The sequence below is a fragment of the Stegostoma tigrinum genome, chromosome 2 (genome assembly GCF_030684315.1).
Source record: "Stegostoma tigrinum isolate sSteTig4 chromosome 2, sSteTig4.hap1, whole genome shotgun sequence".
Taxonomy (NCBI): Eukaryota; Metazoa; Chordata; class Chondrichthyes; order Orectolobiformes; family Stegostomatidae; genus Stegostoma; species Stegostoma tigrinum.
Window position 1 is genome coordinate 41,048,368 of NC_081355.1, and position 22,074 is coordinate 41,070,441.

The 22,074-nt window shown below is 40.7% G+C and overlaps 1 protein-coding gene across 1 annotated transcript in view; it reads right to left on the reverse strand.

Annotated features, from left to right (window-relative positions):
* Positions 1 to 22,074, reverse strand: part of LOC125460404 (serine/threonine-protein kinase MAK-like) — a 220,914-nt gene that overhangs the window by 69,088 nt on the left and 129,752 nt on the right. The window contains exons 9-10 of the mRNA XM_059641068.1: positions 8,328 to 8,495; positions 6,018 to 6,227 (exon numbers count right to left, since the gene is read on the reverse strand). Of these exons, the coding sequence (XP_059497051.1) occupies positions 6,018 to 6,227; positions 8,328 to 8,495 (378 nt within the window). The remainder of the gene's footprint in view (positions 1 to 6,017; positions 6,228 to 8,327; positions 8,496 to 22,074) is intronic.

A 22,074-nucleotide genomic window follows, 5' to 3' on the forward strand; every position in this document is an offset into this window, starting at 1 on the left:
TTGGTGGTGGATCCCAAGAAAAGGAATTTGTGGAATGTCTAAAAGGTGGGTTTTTTGCAGCATTTTGTGGGTACAGCCCACTAGGGAACAGGCAGTTCTGGATTTGGTGACATGTAATGAGGCAGATTTGATTAGCAAGTTTAAGGTGAAGGACCCCAAGGGGGCAGTGACAACAACACGATAGAATTCACTCTGCGGTTTGAGAGGGGGGAAACGGGAATCATATGAATGGTATTATGATTTAGTGAAGCTAACTACAAAGACATAAGGGAAGAACTGACCAGAGTTGATTGGAAGGGGAGTCTAGCAGGGAAATAGGTGGAGCAGCAATGGCAAGGGTTTCTGCATGTACTTTGAGAGGCATATCAAAAATTTATCCCAAGGAAGAAGAAAGATATGAAGGGGAAGTCAAGGCAATCATGGTTCGGTTATGGAAGTCAGGGACAGCATAAAAGCAAAAGATAAACAACAAATGTGGTGGAGATTAGTGAGAAACCAGAGGATTGGGAGGCTTTCAAACCAGCAAAGGATAACTAAAAAAAAAGCAATAAACAAAGAAATATGAGTAAGCTAACTAGTAATATAAAAGAACACCGCAAAAGGTGTTTTTCCATATATTGAAGATAAAAGAGAGGCAAGAGTGGACATTGGATTGCTGAAAAATGAGAATTGTGAAGTAGTAATAGTGAACAAAGAAACAACAGAGGAGCTGAATATGCACTTTGTATCAGTCTTCACTATGGAAAGACACCAGCAGCGTACCAGAATTTCAAGACAGTCAAAGAGCAGAGGTGAGTGTAATAACATCACCAAGGAGAAGGTGCTGGCAAAGCTGAAAGTCTGAAGGTGGGTAAATCACCCAGACCAAATGGACTACACCCTGTGTTGAAAAGAAGATAGTTGAAAAGATCGTGAAGGCATCGGTGCTGACTTTTCAGGAATCACTAGAGTCAGGGAGCATTCCGAAAGACTAGAAAATGGCCAATGTAATTACTCTGTTTAAGAAGGAAGGATACATAATATGGGAAATTGCAGGCCTTGGCCACAGTGGTTAGTACGATTTTGCACTCCATTATGAAGAATGAGATTGCAAAGTACTTGAAAATGCATGGTAAAATAGTGCTGAGTCAGCTTCCTCTAGGACGGTCATGTCTGACAATCTGCTGGAATTATTTAAGGAGGTAATGAGCAAGTTAGATGAAGGAAAGCCAGTGAATGCAATCTATTTGAATTTTCAGAAGGCATCAGATAAAGCGCCATACAGGAAGTTGCTAAATAAGACAAGTGTCCACAGTGTTAGGGCCTAGATCTTGGCGTGGTAGAGGATTGGCTAGCTAGCAGAAAGCAGAGAGTGGGAATACAGTAGTCTTTTTCAGGATGGCAGTCAATGGCAAGTGAAATTTCACAAGGGTCAGTTTTGGAACCACAAGTATTATGCTACATATTGACGATATGGACTAAGGAGCGGAGGGCATTGCTGCTAAGTTTGTAGATGACATAAGGATAGGTGGAGAGATTGGTAGTGTTTAGGAAATGAGGAGGCCGCAGAAGGACCTGGACAGGCAGGGAAAATGTATTCCAACTGGATTGGATCCAGAGGAGGTTCACAAGGGTGAGCCAGTGAACAAAAGGCCTGTCATATGAGAAGCGATTGAGGACTCTGGGTCTGTATTCAATAGAGTTTGGAAAGGAGAGGTGGGGATCCCTTTGAAATTTACAAATACTGAGAGACCTGGATAGAGTGATTTGGAAAAGATGTTTCCACTGGTATGATTGACTAGGACTCGAGGGCACAGCCTCACAGTGATGAGAGGATGCCTTTTCTTTAGCCAGAGGGTGGTGAATCTGTGTAACTCATTACCACAGAGGGTTGTGGAAGCCAAGTCATTAAGTGTCTTTAAGACAGATAGATTCATGATTGGTGTGGGGATCAAGGGTTATGGGGAAAAGGAAGGAAAATACCATTGAGAAACATATCAGCCATGATTGAATGGCAGAACAAACTTGATAGGCCTAATGGCCTAAAAACTAAAAATGTTGAAAATCAGTGTGTTGGACAGCATCCATGGAGAGAGAACCAGCTAACGTTTCGAGTCTAGATGACTCTTCATCAGAGCTGACGAGAAGTGTTGAAGGGGCAGCATTTATGTATTGGGGGGTAAAGTGCTGGGGGTGAAAAGGTGCAGATTAAGTGATCAGAATGTGAGAATGACATATGGTGTATCTAACTGCTAAACTGGAAAGAACAGGCAGTCCCATTGGCATGGTGGGGAGGGAAGAGGGGACATTGTGACAGAGAATGTAACAAGCAAAGCTAAAAGAAAGGGAATATATATTGTGAACAGCTGGGGTCCCAGCACTGATCCCTGTGGCACCCCAATAGTTACTGCCTGCCAATTTCAAAAGGATCCATTAATTCCTGTTATTTGTTTCCTCTCTGCCAACCAGTTTTCTGTCCATCTCAATATACTTCCCCAATCCAATGTGTATTAGTTCTGCACAATAATCTCTTATGCGGGACTTCGACAAATATTTTCTGAAAGTCCTAATATACCACATCAACTGGTTCCCCTTTATCAACTTTACTAGTTACATCTTCATAGAATTCCAACAGATTTATCAAGCATGATTTCCCCTTCATAAATCTATGCTGACTCTGTGGCCTAGTTCTGCACTACTACCTAGAAGGTCTACTTAAAATTTTACTCTTTCAAATCAATTAAAAAATCAACATATTTCAAACATTAACAGGCAAAGGATATTTTGAACAAAGAGGTAAGTTTCACTACAAACATTCAATACAACAGAAATAAACTACACATGGACGCACTCACATTATTTCCTGCATTGGGTTAAAGGAGGAAATAGACAGTTTGGTCAGATGGACAGATCAGTGGCAGATGGAATTTAACCTTGAAAAGGATGAGGTAATGCGCTTCAGAAGAAGTGTTACAACAAGAGAGGGCAGCATGGTGGCTCAATTGTTAGCGCTGCTGCCTCACAGGGCCAGGGAACGGGTTCGATTCCAGCCTCGGGTGACTGTCTGTGTGGAGTTTGCACATTCTCCCCGTGTCTGCGTGGGTTTCATCGTGGTGCTCTGGTTTCCTCCCACAGTCCAAGGATGTGCAGGCGGGGTGGATTGGCCATGCTAAATTGCCCATAGTGTTCAGGAGTGTGTAGGTTAAGGTGGGTTTTAGGGGGTTGGGACTGAGTGGCATGCTCTGAGGGTTGATGTGGACTTGTTGGGCTGAAGGGCTTGTTTCCACACTGTAGGGAATCTAATCTAATCTAAAAAAGAGAGTACTCAATGAACGGTAGGGCACTAGGAAGCTCGAAGGAACAGGGGGATTTTGGAGTGCTTGTCTACACACTCCTGAAGGCAGCAGTACAGAAGCCCATTTCTCAAGAAGGGTCCTGACCCAAAACAGCAGCTTTCCTGCTCTTCTAATGCTGCTGGGCATGCTGTGTTCCTCCAGCTCTACACTGTGTCATCTCTGACTCCAGCATCGGCAGCTCTTACTTTCTCTGAGTACAGATTAATTGGTTAGTTAAGAAGGCATATGGGACACTTGCTTTTATCAGTTGAGGCACTGATTATAAGAGCAGGGAGGTTATGTTGGAGGTGTAGAGAACTTTGGAATTCACACAGAATCCTTACAGTGAGGAAACAGGCCTTTCAGCCCAAAAAGTCCACATAGACCCTTGGAGTATCCCACCCAGAGCCATGCCTTTATAACCCACCTAAGCTACACATCCCTGAACGCTATGGGCAATTTAGCCTGGCCTATCCACCTAACCTGTGCTTCTTTGGACTGTGGCAGGAAACCGGAGTTCCTGGAGGAAACCCACGCAGACACCAGGAGAATGTACTAACTTCAAGTCAGAAAATAGTACAGATGGCCTAAGAGAAGGGATGCATACTTTCTTGGTTGTTAGATACTAAGGAATCACAAAAAACATTACAAAATGAACTGTTGCCCTTTTCCACTGATGGTACTGATGCAGTGGCAACAGGACTGAACAACAGAACTTATGAAAATAAAAATGTCTGAAGGACAACACACCTCAATACATTTGGAATATTGTGGTGATTAGTTTAACTGCAGGGGTCCTTTAACTTTCTTGCATACACATGGTAACATAAAAGTGTCAGCTTGTGTGCAGCATGTGAAAAGGGTCTTTTAGGTTACATCATAACTTTGAGGAAACACTGCTTGAAAAGTAGATTATTATCTAAATATGGAAGATAGGAGCAGGAAGAGGCCATTTGGCCCTTCTGCTCCACCAATCATCACGGCCATGGTTGATTGTCCAACTTAATAGCCTAATCCCGTTTTCTCCCCTTAACCTTTGATACCATTCACCGCAAGTCTATATCTAGCCGCCTCTATAATGCATCCAATGTTTTGGCGTCAACTACTCCCTGTGGTAATGAATTCCACAGGCTCACCACTCCTTGGGTGAAGAAATGTCTCCTCATCTCCATCTTAAATGGTCTACCCTGAATCGTCAGATGGCGGCTGCTGGTTCTGGACACCCCTGCCATTGGAAACATCCCCCCTGCATCTATCCTGTCTAGTCCTGTTAGAATTTTATAAGTCTCTATGAGATCTGCCCCTACCTCTGCCTGATTTGTCTGAACTCCAGTAAAAACAATCCTAACCTAATCAATCTCTCCTTATATGTCAGTCTTGCATTCCTGGAATCAGTCTGGTAAACCTTTGTAGCACTCCTTTGAGAGCAAGAGTATCCTTCCCAGAAAAGGAGACAAAAACTGCACACAATATTCTATGTGTGACCTCACCAAGACCTTGTATAACTGCAGCAACACATCCCTGCTCCTGTACTTGAAACCTCTCACAATGAAGGTCAACATATCATTTGCCTTCTTTAACACCTGCTGTACCTGCAAGCTTACCTTCAGTGACTGGTGCCCAAGGACACCCAAATCCAGTTGCAGACTCCCTTCTCCCAATTCACAGCCATTTCAGGTAGTAATCTGCCTTCTTGGTTTTGCTTCCAAAGTGAATAACCTCACATTTATTCAAATTATACTCCATCTGCCATTGATTTAACCATTCACTCAACCTGTCCAGATCATGCTGAAGGATCGCTGGATTCTTGTCACAGTTCACTTTCCTACCCAACTTGGTATTGTCTTCAAACTATGAGATGTTACATTTATTCCCTCATCCAAATCATTAATATATACTGTGAACAGCTGGGATCCCAGTACTGATCCCTGTGGCACCCCAATAGTTACTGCCTGCCAATTTCAAAAGGATCCATTAATTCCTGTTATTTGTTTCCTCTCTTCCAACCAGTTTTCTATCCATCTCAATATACTTCCCCAATCCAATGTGTATTAGTCTTGCACAATAATCTCTTATGCGGGACTTTGACAAACACGTTCTGAAAGTCCTAATATACCACATCAACTGGTTCCCCTTTATCAACTTTACCAGTTACATCTTCATAGAATTCCAACAGATTTATCAAGCATGATTTCCCCTTCATAAATCCATGCTGACTCTGTCTGATCCTGCCACTGCTTTCTAAATGCTCCACTATAAAGTCCTTGATAATGAATTCCCTGTTTTCTCTCTACGTCTCTTTTCGAATATTGGAGAGACATTAGCTACCCCTCAATCTGCAGGGACTGTTCCAGAATCTAGAGAATCCTGGAAGGTGATCACCAATGCCTCCACTGTTTCGAGAGAAAACTTCCTTAAGCACTCTGGAATGTAGGTTATCAAGACCTGAGGATTTATCTGCCTTCAATCCCACAAATTTTCCCAACATCATTTCTCTACTAATATTCATTTCCCTCAATTATTCCCGCTCACTAAATTTTGCAATCTTTTCGTTAACATAGTTGATCTTCCACAAGTCATGATGATAATGAGCTCTTAAATTACCTGATAGGTGTTGTTAATGATGGGGGAAAGAATGGTTTGTTTGAATTTGAATGCCTCTTCTTGAGGCTTTTGGTTAACAGTCTGCAGCAGCATTTGTACCTGTTGAAATGTTTGATGAGTTCTGTTTAGCTGAGTCTGAGAAGAAAGCACAGGTTGAGCTGGAGACTGAGGCAGAGATTCATATTTTGCCAAATTCACTTGCTTGAGTTCTGTTGGCTGAGTCATTTTGTTCTGTAACTGTGGCCGTTGTACATATTGCACTGGATAATCTAAAGATTGGCCAACTTGGAAATAAGGATAGTGTAGTGCCTGAGAGGGTACAAATTAAGGTTTAGGGTTAATCTTAAAATCATTAGTAACAGAACAAACTAAAGATCATGACAGTAAAGATGGTGAAGGCCTTTTAGCCTGTCTAACTCAATGTCCCTCAAAATATATGATGCTCCAATGTAACAGCATAAGTTACCGTTTAAATAACTGCAAGAGAATGATTAGTTATCTTTTCTTGCGTTAATTGGCTAAGATTGTGATCACAAAGAGAAAAGAAATCTGCAGTCACAGAGGTTATGGAACATTATTATGTGGAGTTAATATTTGCTGTCTTTAATTAAATAAATAATGATTGCATTAAAGCAAATGAAATCTAAGTTATGTACAACTATTCATAAACTTGGCTATATTAAAATAAAAGCTATATCTTGAAAATTACTTCTGTTTAAGCCAGGAAAAGAGGACAACATGACAGAAATATAAATTAGTAGAAAGTGAACCTAAATAAGACATTACAGTCACAAAGATCGATTGCACAGATAAAGCCTTTTCAGTTCATCACATTTGTACTGGTCAAAAACAATCACCTAACTATTCTAAGAAAACAAAGTGTGAGGCTGGATGAACACAGCAGGCCAAGCAGCATCTCAGGAGCACAAGATGCTGCTTGGCCTGCTGTGTTCATCCAACCCCACACTTTGTTATCTCGGATTCTCCAGCATCTGCAGTTCCCATTATCTCTGACCTAACTATTCTAATCCCATTTTCCAGCGCCTGGTCCATAACCTTGCATGCATTGTATTAGCAAGTCTACACCTAAATACTTCTTAAAGGTTATGAGGGTTTCTGTTTGTACCACTCTTGCATGCAGTAAGTTCCAGATTCCCACAATCCTCTGGGCGAAAACATGTTTCCTCACATCTTGTCTAAACCTTCTGGCCCTTACCTTAAATCTAAGCCCCTGGTCACTGAAACCTCCAAAGCAAAAGGTTTCTTCCTGTCTACCTATTCTACGCATCTCAATCTTCTTTGCTCTAACGAAAACGCTCATCTATACAATCTCTCTTCATAATTGAAACACCCTGGCCCAGGCAACATCCTGGTGAATCTACTGCACCATCTCCAATGCTATCAAATTCCTCTGATATGGATTCCAGAATTGCACACAATACTCTAGCTCTGGCTAACCAATGTTTTATATAGTTCAAGCATAACATTCCTCCCCATAAACTTCTATGCCTCAACTAATTAAGAACTTGGTTTTACTTAGAAAAATGTTCTGAATATTTAGCACTTTTTAAGTCAGGGAATAATAACAAAATTGTAGTTTTGTTGCTAAATGGGGAGGGTTCCAGAACAAAGGCTAGATCTTATTCTAAGATGATACAGGTTGTTTGAAGCTATTTTGATACCTTTGGAATTGGGGGTAAAGAAAGGAATTTTTGGAACACTTAAACCTTTGAATTGGCTGTCCTATACCAGCCTTAAAAAGGATATACAAATTTACCAGTGGGATCACCCAACTGCAAAGGTCCAGCAAATATATCCTATAGTTAAATCAGTGAACTAATTATCAATAATCCAGCATACTAATTGCTCCTATATAAATACAAGTGCCTTTCCTTACTGTCTTTTAAATGTAATCCACATGACTATACCACAATGAAAGATTTCTGAAATATACAACCGTACATATGACTGCTAATCTAATAAAAATTTGAGATGCAACATTTGAACTGTTTACCAACTACATTCTTAATGATTCGCTGTATCCGATTAAAGCAGAAACTGCTTTAATAATAATAATAATGCCCTCAGTCTGCCACTTATTTAATAAACACTTGAAGAAGGGAAAAAAGAACTATAAGGCTTTCAAATACCAGGTGATGTTACAACCAGTGATGTTTTGATATTTATTGGTACAGCAATCAGAATTATTCAAGAATGTCATTTGGATGGTACCTGCTCTTAATACTTTCCTTTTTACAGCACTGTATAGTGGATCAATAACATAACGATAAGTATATGGAACCAAACTGTGTGATTCTGGTGGGATGCCTAAGAAATGTACAGGTCCAATTCAACAAATTGTGCTTAGGTATGCAGAATCATAAAATATTCACTCCTCTATTGACTTACTTGACTGGCATTTGGCCTTTTTTTAGGATCCCAATGAAGCATGTCTTTCATTAATTCTACTGCTTCATTACTAGCATTGGGAATTAATGTCTTCAGATGTGTGGGTATACACTGTGGAAAACGGAAATTCATAGCAGCTGAAAGCTGATAACCTTCTGGCCAATCATTCTGCAGGGAAAAAAGCAAAAAGATAATTGTTCTAAAAAAAGCCAATTATAATGAGAAATTGTCACTGTGACACTAAATTTGGCTACATCTAAATTATATTCCATTGGTTATGGCATATCAGTAGGCAATTCATATTGTTTATAATTTAAATATTTTAACAAGTTTTTAGAACTATGCAATGCTTTATTGTCAACTGTCAATAATGGTAGATTGTCTCTACCATTTTTTGAATGTAGTTTAATTTCCACAAATGGTTAAATGCTTTACTCTCATTTGCTCCGCTTAAATTTGAGGAAGGCTGAAGCTATTGTTTCAGTTGCATTGAAAACTCTGCAGTTTATCCACCTGCTTCTTCCCTGGCAAATATTTGACAGCTGAGTTAGACAATTTACGAATTTCACATAATCACAGAATAGTTACAGCATAGAAAGAGGCCAATTAGTCTAGTATGTTTGTGATACTGTCCAAAGTGGCATTTCACCTAGTACCTCTCACCTGCCTTCTCACTATTGCCAGGGGCATGCTTCTTTTTCAGATAATAATACATTTTCTGCTTTAATGCCTTGATTGCAAATGCCTCCACCACACTCAGGGGTAATAATTCCATGTTTTCAACCTTTGCTGCAAAGGCATGTTTCTTCAACGGTAGCACTGCTTCTTTTGCTAATTATCTTAAATCTGTGGTTTCTTCTTCTTGATCCTAACACCAATGGACCAGTTTTTCTCTACATACTGTCTCTAGACCTGACTCTGAATAATTCTAACAGTCTTCCTCTCAACCTCTTTTCATTACAAGAAAAACATTCCCAACATCTCTAATCTATGTAACTGAGGTTTGTCATGCCTGAAACCATTTTTGTCAATCTTTTCTGGACGTGTTCTAATACTTTTACATCCTTTATATAGTGTAAACTAATAACTGGACACAGTACTCTTGAGGTTTGATAGATATTTCACATAGCTTCCATGTTTTTGTACTTTGATACTGAAGCAGTTACATTATATACTTTATTAACTGCACTCTCAAATTTCAAATGCTGCGTGCAAATTTACACTTGGGTCTTTCTGTTCCTGCAGCCCTTAAGAATTGTACCTTTTATTTTAGATTAGATTTAGATTAGATTAGATTCTCTACAGTGTGGAAACAGGCCCTTCGGCCCAACAAGTCCACACCGCCCCTTGAAGCATCCCACCCAGACCCGTCCCCCTATAACCCACACACCCCTGAACACTATGGGTAATTTAGCATGGCCGATCCACCTAGCCTGCACATCTTTGGATTTGGGAGGAAACCAGAGGACCCGGAGGAAACCCAAGTGGTGAGCTGAGTTTCCTGCTCAGCAGGGGCGAGTTGCCAACTAAAGTGGATTATTGCTTGTGAAACACTTTGCTAATAATCCAAATCATCTCATTAATATTTAGCTTCCTATCTTGCAAAATGTGCCAAACAAGCGAGATATTGAGAAATCGACATGAAAATCAGAGCAGGTACCTAGTAAATTCAGTTGCTCCAAAGGACCCCTATGTTGCTTAGAATCAAATAGCATTTCTGGGCATGATCCCCATGCACCGGCTGCACAAACCCATTGTTCATGGATATTGGCATTCAAAATTTGTCAACTGCTTACAACCATCTTTCTGACCTACATTCAGGCCACTAAGCAAATACAGACTTACAATGCAGGCATACCAGCAACTGGTGTTGAAAGGGTTCAACAGGGACACTTTGAGCACAGAGACAGGCACTCAGCTCACCAGGATACATCTAAGGGCTACTTATTTGCTCTCTGTGGTGGCAACTCAGCACCTACCTGCATCTATGCCTTGCACACAGCCAAAGGCTATCAGTACCACTATAACGATGTGCTCTTTTGTGTAGATATATAACAAGTTGTTTATAATGCCAGTAGGAATCTGTCTGGAGGAAATACCTTGATTCAGGGCACGCCGTGACATCAGGTTAATACCTACAGTACCTGCCTGTAACAAACACGCTAAATACATATTTAGCCAAACAGGTGGAAGCTGCTCCTCAGATGAAGTTTGGAAGATTTAAAGTTTCCAAGATTAAAAGTTTCTATTGTATTCTATTGGGACTTATAGGAGTTAGTAAATTTAGAGAAGAAACTGAAACAATGATACTGGGAGCAGCACAGTGACTCAGTAGTTAGCGCTGCTGCCTCACAGCACCAGGAACCCAGGTTTGATTCTCCCCTCAGGCAACTATCTGTGTGGAGTTTGCACATTCTCCCTGTGTTTGCTTGGGTTTTCTCCAGGCACTTTGTTTCCTCCCCCAATCCAAAGATGTGCAGGTTAGGTGGATTGGCCATGTTAAATTGCCCATAGTGTTCAGGGATGTGTAGATTAAGTGGGTTATAAGGGAATGGGTCGGGGGTGGGGAGATGCTCTGAGGGTCAGTATGAACCTGTTGGGCCAAGGGCCCTGCTTTCCATACCATAAGGATTCTATGATTCTAAAAGCTGGGTTGTAACTCTAATTACAGCAAAAAGACTGGAGGTGAATTCTGTCTTTGGTAGAAACAATACCTATCGTGGATGAGAAGTATGCAGAATTTTTGTAGGAAAGGAAGGTAATTCCTTTTTCTTCGGAAAGAGATAGATAAAACTATGAATATTCTAGGTGATACAGGGGCACCAGAATAATGTTTGCTGGAGAAAAGATTAGTTTTCCTTCCAGAGAGTTCGATGGGAGCGAAAGTATTAATAAATGCAATTGATTAAATTTTGACTACATGAAGTAAAACTGCAAAGTGATTTATTATCAGGAGAAGTAATTTTCAGAGCAGTAATTACATATTGAGAGAGTAGACTTACTTCTGAGTAATGATTTGGCAGGACAAAATGTCATAACTTTGTCTATATTTACAGTGCCAAAAGGAGGGCCAAGAAACAAAACAATTATAGGATCATGTTCCAGGTATTTTTTCCCTTATCTGTAGTGACTAGAAGTAATAGTTAAAAATCTGGCAGTAAAAGTTGATGTGACACCACAAACAAATGAAAGGGTAGCTGAAACTTTCCTAAGGAGGTGAAGATAATCTAGATGGAGCGTTTGGTATGACATTTCGAACTGAAACACAAAAAGGCAATCCTGAATTAAACAAACTAACAGTCAACTCATACTGAGGCAGAGGCTACTCCCTTAAGGAAAAATCAGAACTAAGTTGGTAGTGGGAAATTATTGGAGAAGATTCTTAAAGATGGGATTTACTCACATTTGGAAAAACCCCCATCGACCTACTCTCCCTTAAAAATTTTGAGGAAATTTGCTTCCACCAGCATTTCAGGATGAGAACTTCAAGGACTCACTTGTGTCTGAGAAGTAAAAAAAATTGCTTCTGTTTCAAAATGGACGATCCTTGACTTTAAATTGTGATTCTAGTTCCAGATTCTCCCATAAGAGGAGACATTTTCTCCCCATCTAATGTATCCAACATAACATATCCCTCAGTATTAAGTCAGTCTTTAGTCTTCCAAACTCCAGATGGTACTAGCACAGCTTGTCTCTTCCTCTTAAGGCTACCTATTGATTCTAGGTATCTCTCTGGTAAACCTTCTTTGAACCGAGTCAAATGCAAGCCCAGTATATGTCCTCCCATAATTAGGATGACCAATACTGTGCACAGCACTCTGAATATGGTCTCACCATACTGGTTAACTGATCGAAGAGATTGTAGGAGATCATTTCTGGGGTGCAATGGGTCTTTGATGAAGTTGGCTGCTGTTCTACAGCAGCGAGCCATATAAATAGAGTCCATGGATGGAAGATTGGTTTCCGTGATGGTCTGGGCTAACACACACCACCTTTTGTGGTTTCTTATGGTCCTGGGCACAGCAGTTGCCATTTCAGGCTGTTATGTACCCAAACAGTATGCTTTCAATGGTTCATCTGTAGAAGTTGGTGAGGGACCTTTTGGACAGACCAAATTTTCTAAGCTGCCTGAGGAAGAGGAGGCACTGTTTTGCCTTCTTGATGTTGCATTTACATAGGAAGTCCTCGACAGATCGTCGTCACTCCAATGCTCTTCACTCTCTCAACCTTAGTTCTGCTCAATGTAGATGGGGTTGTGTTCTCCCCTTTTATTTCTGAAGTCGATGATCTGTCCTTTAGTTTTATCGACAACATTTCCAGGATCCCACCGTGAACGGTATAAATAACTCCAAGCCCTGATTTGGCTTTCTACGATGGAACACCTCATTTATCCAAATTAAACTCTATCTTTCACTCCTCGGTCCAACTTTATATCTGATCAACATCACATTATACTCCAAGAAAACCCTCATCACTATAAATTACACCACCAATTTTGATATAATCTGCAAACTTACTAACCATTCCTCCTTTATCCAAATCATTTATGTAAATGACAAGAAGCCTTGGACCCAGCAGTGATCCTTGCAACGCAGCGCTGGTCACAGGCCTTCAGTCTAAAAAACAATGTTCTACCACACCCTCCGTTTCCTACCTTCATTGTAAAGAAAAGCCAGGGAACTATAGGCAGTGAGCCTGACATCAGTGGTGGGTAAGTTGTTGGAGTAGATTCTGATAGACAGGAGTGAGGTTGCTCAAAGAGTGGGCCAGGTTCATTCTATTGGGTCCACCCATAGAAACTAATGGGAAAAAGGCATGGTAGAAGGAGGGATGAGGAACTGTTGTGGAAAAAAGAGTCAGGAACCTATTCTTTGATGGCTGTGGACTAGAGGGGAAGACGGATGACAATTGTGAAGTGGGTGGAAATGTGCTTGTAAGGGGGTGGAGGGGGAGAAATACTATGAAGCATAGATGGATAGGGACCATTACACCATAGATGTCTACAAAACAAAAAAAAAGGTCTTTGGCCTATTGAGTCTATGCCAGTCAAAAACAAGCACCTAATTATTTAAAACCCATTTTCCACTTGGCCCATTGCCTTGTCTGCCTTGGCATCATAATTTCTTAAATGTTATGTTATTTAAACTTAAATGTTTAAATATTTCTTAAATGCTTGTCTCATGCTTGCAGGCAGAAAATTCCAGATTCCTACCACCCTCTCAGTGAAAATATTTTTCCTCACATCTCCTCTAAACCTCCTGACCCTTACCTTAAATTTATGCCTCCTTGTCACTGACCTCAGGGATGATAGGTGTAAAAGATAGTTATGGTAGTGAGAGAAGTAGGGAATTAAATAGAAACATCCAGCAATGAATCCAAAATGTGAAATTCATAAGCTGACCATCCAGCAATCAGATTGGAAAACAAGAATGTGTTAAAAAGGTTAGATGGCATAGTTTTCTGAAAGATAAAGCACAATCAAGTGACTGACAAAAAATCATCTTCAGGTGGCTTTCCTCTGGGTGCTTTAGATTCCTTCCACAGTCCAAAGAAGTCAAGTGAGGTGCACCGGCCATACTAAATTGTCTGTCGTTTCTGGGGATGTGCAGGTTATGTATATTATCCATTATTAAAAAAATACAAACCAATAACATAGCAATAAGTCAGGAATAATGATTTTGACTGTCTATGATGAAGATTGAGTTGAACAAATTGGGCATGCAAGATATTGGCAAATTTCACGAACTTAGAAAGTTAAAGAAGTATCAGCTTTTGTGATATGGGGTGGATATTTTCATGGTAAAGTTGCAGCATTTGAAATTAAAAGGCAACAATAACATTTCAATGGCAAACTCATTAAGTGACTGATGGATTGTATAATGCTATCACTTGCACCGACAATATGGTTGTTTATGACCAGACCTGAGAACAGAATTAATAGCACTTGACTGAACTGTTTGATCAGCTGTAGAAGCACAGGCTATTTTGGACTTACCCATGTATAGGACAAGACTCAAAATTTTATATTATGTTGACATAAGTGAATTCCACTGCAAATCTGTTCTGAATTTCAGCTATATCATCTTGAGCAAACTTGTTGAAAAAAGACAGAACATTTCAATGCACGTAAATGTGTTAAAGTGTCTTTTAAAATTTAAAAATGGGGCTGACAAATGTATGAATTTTAGCTTGCTGAATTAGGAGATTTAAATTGTCTTATTTATCTCAGTGACATGGGTGTGGGGCTGTTTTACTACAAGATGATGAGATGGAGATTGAACAATCTTTGGGGTTTTTTTATTAGTTTTCAAAGAAATTGACTGTATGTCAATTTAGAGGCAGCACAACAGCCTAGGAAGCCAGGCTCAATTTGAGCCTTGGGCAACTGTACATGTGGAATTTACAAATTCACCTCCAGGTGGCTTTCCTCTGGGTGCTTTAGATTCCTCCCACAGTCCAAAGAAGTCAAGTGAGGTGCACTGGCCATACTAAATTGTCTGCCGTTTCTGGGGATGTGCAGGTTATGTATATTATCCATTATTAATATGGGATTATGAGGATCAGGTAGAGGGCTAGGTTTGGGTGGGATGTTCTTCACAGGATCAGTGTAGACTCGATGAGCTGCATGGCCTCTTTCTACACTTCAGGGATTTGATGATTCTATGTCAATAAAAATATTCAACCATTAAGGAAGAAAAGTTGTTAGAATCTTGAACAATTTGGGCAATGGCTAGAAAAGTGGAAGAATTGCATGAGAAGTACACCAACAATTATGATGGCATTGGAAGCAATTCCCTGCATCTTTTGTTTATATTTTGGTGTCAAGGCAAAACCCTCACTAGGGAGCGGCAAATTGTAGTATGTGGGAAAATGTTGCTTGTTAATGACCTTACTATCAGTACATCCTTCCTTATTAATGTGTAGCTTCTCATCTTACCACCTGCCATGAGAAACTAGACATAATTCTTAACATGAAAGCCAGTGATGTCAACACAAAGTTCCATACTGCCCACCATGCAACAGCTTAAGGTATAATCCATGTGCACCAACCATACCTTCTCCTTGCCTATCAGTGTGGACTGGAGGTCAGGGGCCAGTGTGGTCTGGGTTGTAAGACTGTTGTTCTGAACTTTATTTTCTGCAATGCTGGACATTTTATTTCTCTATTTTCTAGGATCTTATAACTAAAGAAGTTGTGCCTAGGTATCTTTGTAACTAAGAGGTACTGTAAGTGGCGCCATATAAACTTTTCACTACTCATTGAGCGTGTATGACAATAAGGGCTAATTCTAATTCCAGATAGGAGAAAGAACCAGCAAGTGTGTGTAATGTTAAACACGTTGAAAAAATATTATGACAGTTCCTTCCCGTCTATTCTATCTAAGCTCCTCGTAATTTTATGTGGTAAGACAAGCTGCTTGGTTGTGGCTGCACTAATTGGCTTGGCATGACAAGAAAAGGCTTGAGGGGAGATTGAGCTGAGTGGAGGAGAGATCAAGCCCTTACAAGGCATGCAAGCCTTATGAGGAAAGCGCAGCATGGAGTGTCCGCAGGCTCATGGCTAAAGAAGGAAGCTGAACAGGGCAGCGCAGTGGCTGGGTGGTTAGCACTGCTGCCTCACAGCACCGTGGGCCCAGGTTTGATTCCACCCTCAGACAACTTCTGTGTGGATTTTGCATGTTCTCCCTGTGTCTGCATGGGTTTCCTCCGGGTGCTCCCATTTCCTCCCACAGTCCAAAAATATGCAGGCTAAGTGGATTGGATGTACTAAATTGCCCACAGTGTAGAGGGATGTGTAAATTAGGTAGGTTACAGGGGGTTGGGTCTGGGTTAGACACTATGAGGGTCAGTATGGGCTTGTTGGGCCAAAGGGCCTGTTTCCACACTGTAGTTCTATGATCTATATTTGTTCATCTTTCTACTTTATACTAAGAAGAACCATAATGTTGAACTTTTATTTTTCTTTATGTTTCTTTATTTTTCTACTTTGTGCCTAAGATTTTGTACCTAATATTGCACTAGGAATAGACACTGCACTGTTCACTGCACTCCCATATCCCCGCACTTGAGTATATGTGTAAATAAAAACTAATTTTAAAATTTTCTACTGGCAATCTCCAACTCCACTTGCTGGAGATTTTTTTAGAGTTTCCCATGCTAAGGCGTCAGTATTTTTTAAGCGTTAATGGCTTTTGTCTTCTTTTCTAGTTCACACTCTTGCCCTAAAGCTTGTTACCAGCTTCTAAATTATTTAATTTGCAATCTTGAGCTTGCCTTTTTGCTGTTTTCATAGCTACTGTTATCTCTGTTAGTGGCTCAGCTCCTGACTGGTAGTTCTCTTTAAAAGTGGTCATGCTTTGAAGTGGTAAATGTATTTATTTTATTTAAAAGTGTTACATAGTCATACAGCACAGAAACAGTCCCTTTAGTTCAACTCGTCCATGCTGACCAGGCTTCCCAAACTTGAACTAGTCGAATTTATCTGCATTTGGCTCATATCCCTCCAAACGTTTCCTATTCATATACCTATCCAAATGGCTTTTAAATATTGTGACTGTACCTGAATCTACCACTTCCTCTGGCTGTTTGTTCCACACAGGCACCTTCTGCGTGAAGAAGTTACCCTTTGATCCCTTTTAAATATTTCCCCTCTCACCTTAAACCTTTGCACTCTAGTTTTGAATTCCTTTACTCCTTTACTCTATGCCCCTGTGATAATGGGAACTGTAGATGCTGAAGAATCCAAGATAATAAAATGTGAGGCTGGATGAACACAGCAGGCCCAGCAGCATCTCAGGAGCTCAAGAGTTGACGTTTCGGGCCTCTGATGATGGGTCTGGGCCCAAAACGTCAGCTTTTGTGCTCCTGAGATGCTGCTGGGCCTGCTGTGTTCATCCAGTCTCACATTTTATTATCTATGCCCCCCATGGTTTTATAAACCTCTAAGGTCACTTCCTCAGTCTTTCACGCTCCAGAAAAAAAAGTCTCAGCCTATCCTGCTTCTCCTTATAACTCAAACCCTCCAGTTCCAGTAGAATCTTTTGTAAGTCTTTTTTACACCTTCTCCAATTTATTAATATTTTTCCAATTGCATACAGAACTGGTCATCCTGCTATACTTGAAAAATGGCCTCACCAATGTCACGTACAGCTGCAATACCACATCTCATATCCTATACTCAATGCTCTGAGCAATGAAGGCAAACATGCCAACACCTTTCCAACCTGTCTAACTGAGACACCACTTTCAAGGAAATATGCACCTGAACCACAAGGTCTCTCTGTTCAACAATAATCCCTAAGGTCTGACCATTAACCACCCTTGTTGGTCTTGCCAACAATTAAATCTGCTAGCTTCCAATCCAGTGGAACTTTCCCCAATCAAGGGAGCCTAGAAAGTTTAAAACCAATGCATTAACTAACTCACTAGCCATTTCTTTTAAGACTCTAGGTGAAGTCCATTATTCCATGAAGTCCATCCCTGGCACTCGTCAGCCTGCAGCTGCAACAACTTACTCAGCACCACTTTCAAATCACAAATCATTGATGGTGAAGACCAATGTAAAAATATCAGTTCACCTGCCGTTTTCTTATTTTCTATTATTAATTCTCCAGTATGACTTTCTATGGGACAAACAATCATCTTACTAACACTTGTCATTTTCAAATATTTGTGGAGAGTTTTATGATCTTTTTTAATATTTCTGGAAAATCATCTCTTACACTTCGATTGTTGCCTCAATTTTTTGGTTGCACTTTGCTGTCTGTTATAATCTGTTGAAACTTGTGTATTAGCACAATTACGTACTTTCTTTTCAAGTTTGATGCTATCTTTAACCTTTCTATTTAACTCTGGACAACATGCCCCAACATTGGAAATTTTCATACATGTTGGAATATACCTTTGTAATCTGAAACAACCTCTTCTATAACAGCCACTGCATTTTTAGTGTCCTATCCGTTAGCTTCATTTGACAATTCACTAGAGCCACCTTTGCTTTTATGCTGTCATAACTGCCTTTATTTCAAACTGTAAAAATGCTGTAGACCTATTCTTGTCTCTCTCAAACTTAATATAAGATTCAAAATTATAGTCTCTGCTACCTGACACTGAAATCATACATTAATCCTATCATGTTGCAGAGTACCGCGTCTAGCAGGCCTGTTTGTTGGTCAGCTCCAGCATGTGCTGTTCAAAAAAAAACTATTCAGAAGACATTCTAAGAATCACATCTTGGCTACTTTTACCCACCTTACCTACCAACTTTGCCTATGTTGGAGCTACCCAGGGGTAAAGGTAACATAAAATGGCTGTGATCTCCAGCTGACATAAAATGGCTGAAGAGAATGTTAGCTGAACAAAACAGTTTCCACAGTCAGAATTGTGGCCTTTATGCCTACTTATGGAGCTGCAGGAGATATGGTGAGATACTAAATTAATGTTTTTCATCAGTCTTTACTATGGAGAAGAATATCAATGATATAGAATGTGGGGAAGTAAATAGACACATTTTGAAAAATGTCTGTATTACAGAGGTTGTGGTGCTGGAAACACATTTTAATAAAAAGTGTATAAATCCCCAGGACCTGATCAGGGATAACCCTGAACTCTGTTGGAAGCCCAAAGGGTCCTTGTTGAGCTATTTGTATCATCGATAGCCATAGGTCAGGTGAGGGAAGGCTGGGAGGTTAGCTAACATGGTGTCACTATTCAAGAAAGGTGATAAGGAAAAGCCAGGCAACTATGGACCAGCGAGTCTGACATCGGTGGTGAGCAAATTGTTACGGGAAATGCTGAGGCTCAGGATTTACATGAATTTGGAAAGGCAAAGACTGATTAAGGATAATCAACATGGTTTGGTGCATGAGAAATCATGTCTCACTAACCTGATAGAGTTTTTTGACAAAGTAACAAAGAGATTTATGAGGGCAGAGCAGCGAACGTAATCCATATAGGTTTCAGTAAGCTGCTTGACAAGTTTCTTCATAGTAGACTGGTTAGCAATGTTAGAATACAGGGAGAATTAGCCATTCGGATACAGAACTGACTCGAAGGTAGAAGACACAAGGTGGTGGAGGGTTGCTTTTCAGACCAGAAGCAAGTGACCAGTGGTGTCCCCAAGGATCAGTGCTAGGTCTACTGCTTTTCATAATTTACATAAATGATTTGGATGTGAACATAGGAGGTATGCTTAGTAAGTCTGCAGATGACACCAAAATTGGAGGTGCAGTGTAGAGTGAAGGTTACCTCAGAGTACATTGGGATCTTGATCAGATGGGCAAATCGGATTTGGAGTGGCAAATGGAGTTTAACTAAGATAAATGTGAGGTGTTGCATTTTGGATAGGCAAATCAGGGCAGGACTTAGACACTTAATGGTAAAGTCCTGGTGAGTGTTGCTGAACAAAGAAACCTTGGAGTGTAGGTTTAAAGTTCCTTGAAAGTGGAGTCACAGTTAGACAGGATAGTGAAGACAGTGTTTGGCATGCTTACCTTTATTGGCCAGTACATTGAGTATACGAATTGGGAGGTCATATTGCAGCTGTATAAGACATTGGTTCGGCTCCTTCTGGAATATCATATGCAATTCTGGTCTCTCTGCTTTACAAAGTATGTTGTGAAACTTGAAAGGGTTCAGAAAAGATTTTTAAAAAGGATCAAAAAGAAACGTTGCCAGAAAAGCTCTGCAGGTCTGGCAGCATCTGTGAAGAGAAATCAGAGATAATATTTGGGGTCTGATTACCGTTCCTCAGAACTGATACTATCTAGGAAAATGTCAGGTTATATGCAGAAGAGAGAGTGGAAGAATGGGATAGGGGGTAAATGATATGTGGGGTTACAAACGAAGGAGGAAGAAGATGGTTGGATTGACAAAGGAGTGGGTAATAATCTGGCTAGGAGAGTGAATAGCTATTAATGGAGACAGTTAGTGGCTAACAATAGGTAGAGTTTAATGGCAGATTATGCGATAACAAGGCCTGGTGGGTGGGGTTAAGGACTAGGTCATGGGAGGGCTCAGGCTGTAAAATTACTGAACTCAATATGGAGTCCAGAGAGCTGCAGGGTCCCCAAGTCGAAAACGAGATGTTGTTCCATCTTGCACTAAGCTTCACTGGAACATCGTGCCAAGCCTGAGACAGAGATGTTGGTCGGGGAACAGCGGGGTGTGTTGAAGTGTGTATCTGGAAGCTTAGGGGCTTTTTTTGCAGGTAGAGCATAGGTGTTCTGTGATGCAGTAATCCAGTCTACACTTTGTTTCCTCAACGTAGAGGAGACCACATTGTGAGCAACAAATTGTAGTCTAAATTGGGTTAAGTGCAGATAAAATGTTGCCTCACCTGAACGATATGTTTGGCCCCTTGGAAGCTGAGGAGGGAGGAGGTAAATGGGTAAGTGTTACACCTTCCACGGTCGTAGAGGAAGGTGCCATGGGGCTGTTGAGCGTGAAGGAAGAGCAGACCAGGGTGTCCTGAAGGCAACCGTTTCTGCAGAAAGCAGTCAAGGGATGGGAGGGGAAAGGAATACATGTCCAGTGATGGGATCATGCTGGAGGCAGTAGAAATGGCAGCTGATGATCTCCTGATTGTGGATACTGATAAGGGGAACCCTATCGTTGCTGAGAGAGGGAAGAGCACATGTGAGCACGGAAGTAAGGGAGATGGGTTGGACCTGGTTGAGTGCCCTGTCGACGACAGTGCTGGAGAATTCTAGGCTGAGGAAAAAGGTGGATATTTTGGAGGCTCCCAAGTCGATGTTATCCTCGTCAGAACAAATGTGACCGAGATGGAGGAACTGGGACAATTAGAAGATTTATAAGGATGTTGCTGGGGTAGGAGGGTTTGAGCTATAGGGACAGGCTGAATAGGCTGGGGCTATTTTTCCTGGAGCGTCAGCAGCTAAGGGGTAACTTTACAGAGGTTTATAAAATTACAAGGGGCAATGGATACATGTCAGTGTCTCTTCCCTGGGGTGGGGAGAAAAAGTCCAAAACTAGAGGGCATAGGTTTAAAGATGACAGGGGAAAGATTTAAAAGGGACCCAAAGGGCAACTTTTTCCACACAGACGGTGGTGCATGTATGGAATGAGCTGTAAAAGGAAGTGGTGGAGGCTTTTATAATTACAACATTTAGGAAGCATCTGAATGGGTGTATGAATAGGAAGGGTTTAGATGGACACCAGCCAAATGGGACTAGACTTATCTAGGATATCTGGTCAGCCTAGATGAATGGGACTGAAGGGTCTGTTTCTGTGCTGTACATCTCTACAACTCTATGACATTAGCCAGATAAGATAGTGAAATGTCTAATGGGAATCACAAGGGGATTTTAGTGACAGAAACAAGGGAATGTCGATGTGGAGATATGCCCTATAAGGGAATCTGGAATGGAAACTTTTTAGGAAGCCTGTTTAAAATTTGTTGTTATTTAACAGGAAAAGGGCAGAAATTGGACTACATCAAGATCTTTAAAGTTTTGGCAAAAATCTGTAGTTCAGGTTGTGGGTGAGGTTGTGACTTGCTCGTTAATCTGGCTTGCCCTTGTTCAGACATTTCATCACCATGTTAGATGACATCATCAATGGAGCCTCTGCTGAAGTGATGTTATCCTACTCTGCTTGGAATTTATACCATCTAGTCCATAATGGTGAGTGGTGTCATTTCCGATTTTGATCTGTACGGGTGTGTATTTGCAGTCTAATTCTATGTTTATTGTGCCAATGGGTGGAGAACCAAACCTGTAGGAATTCC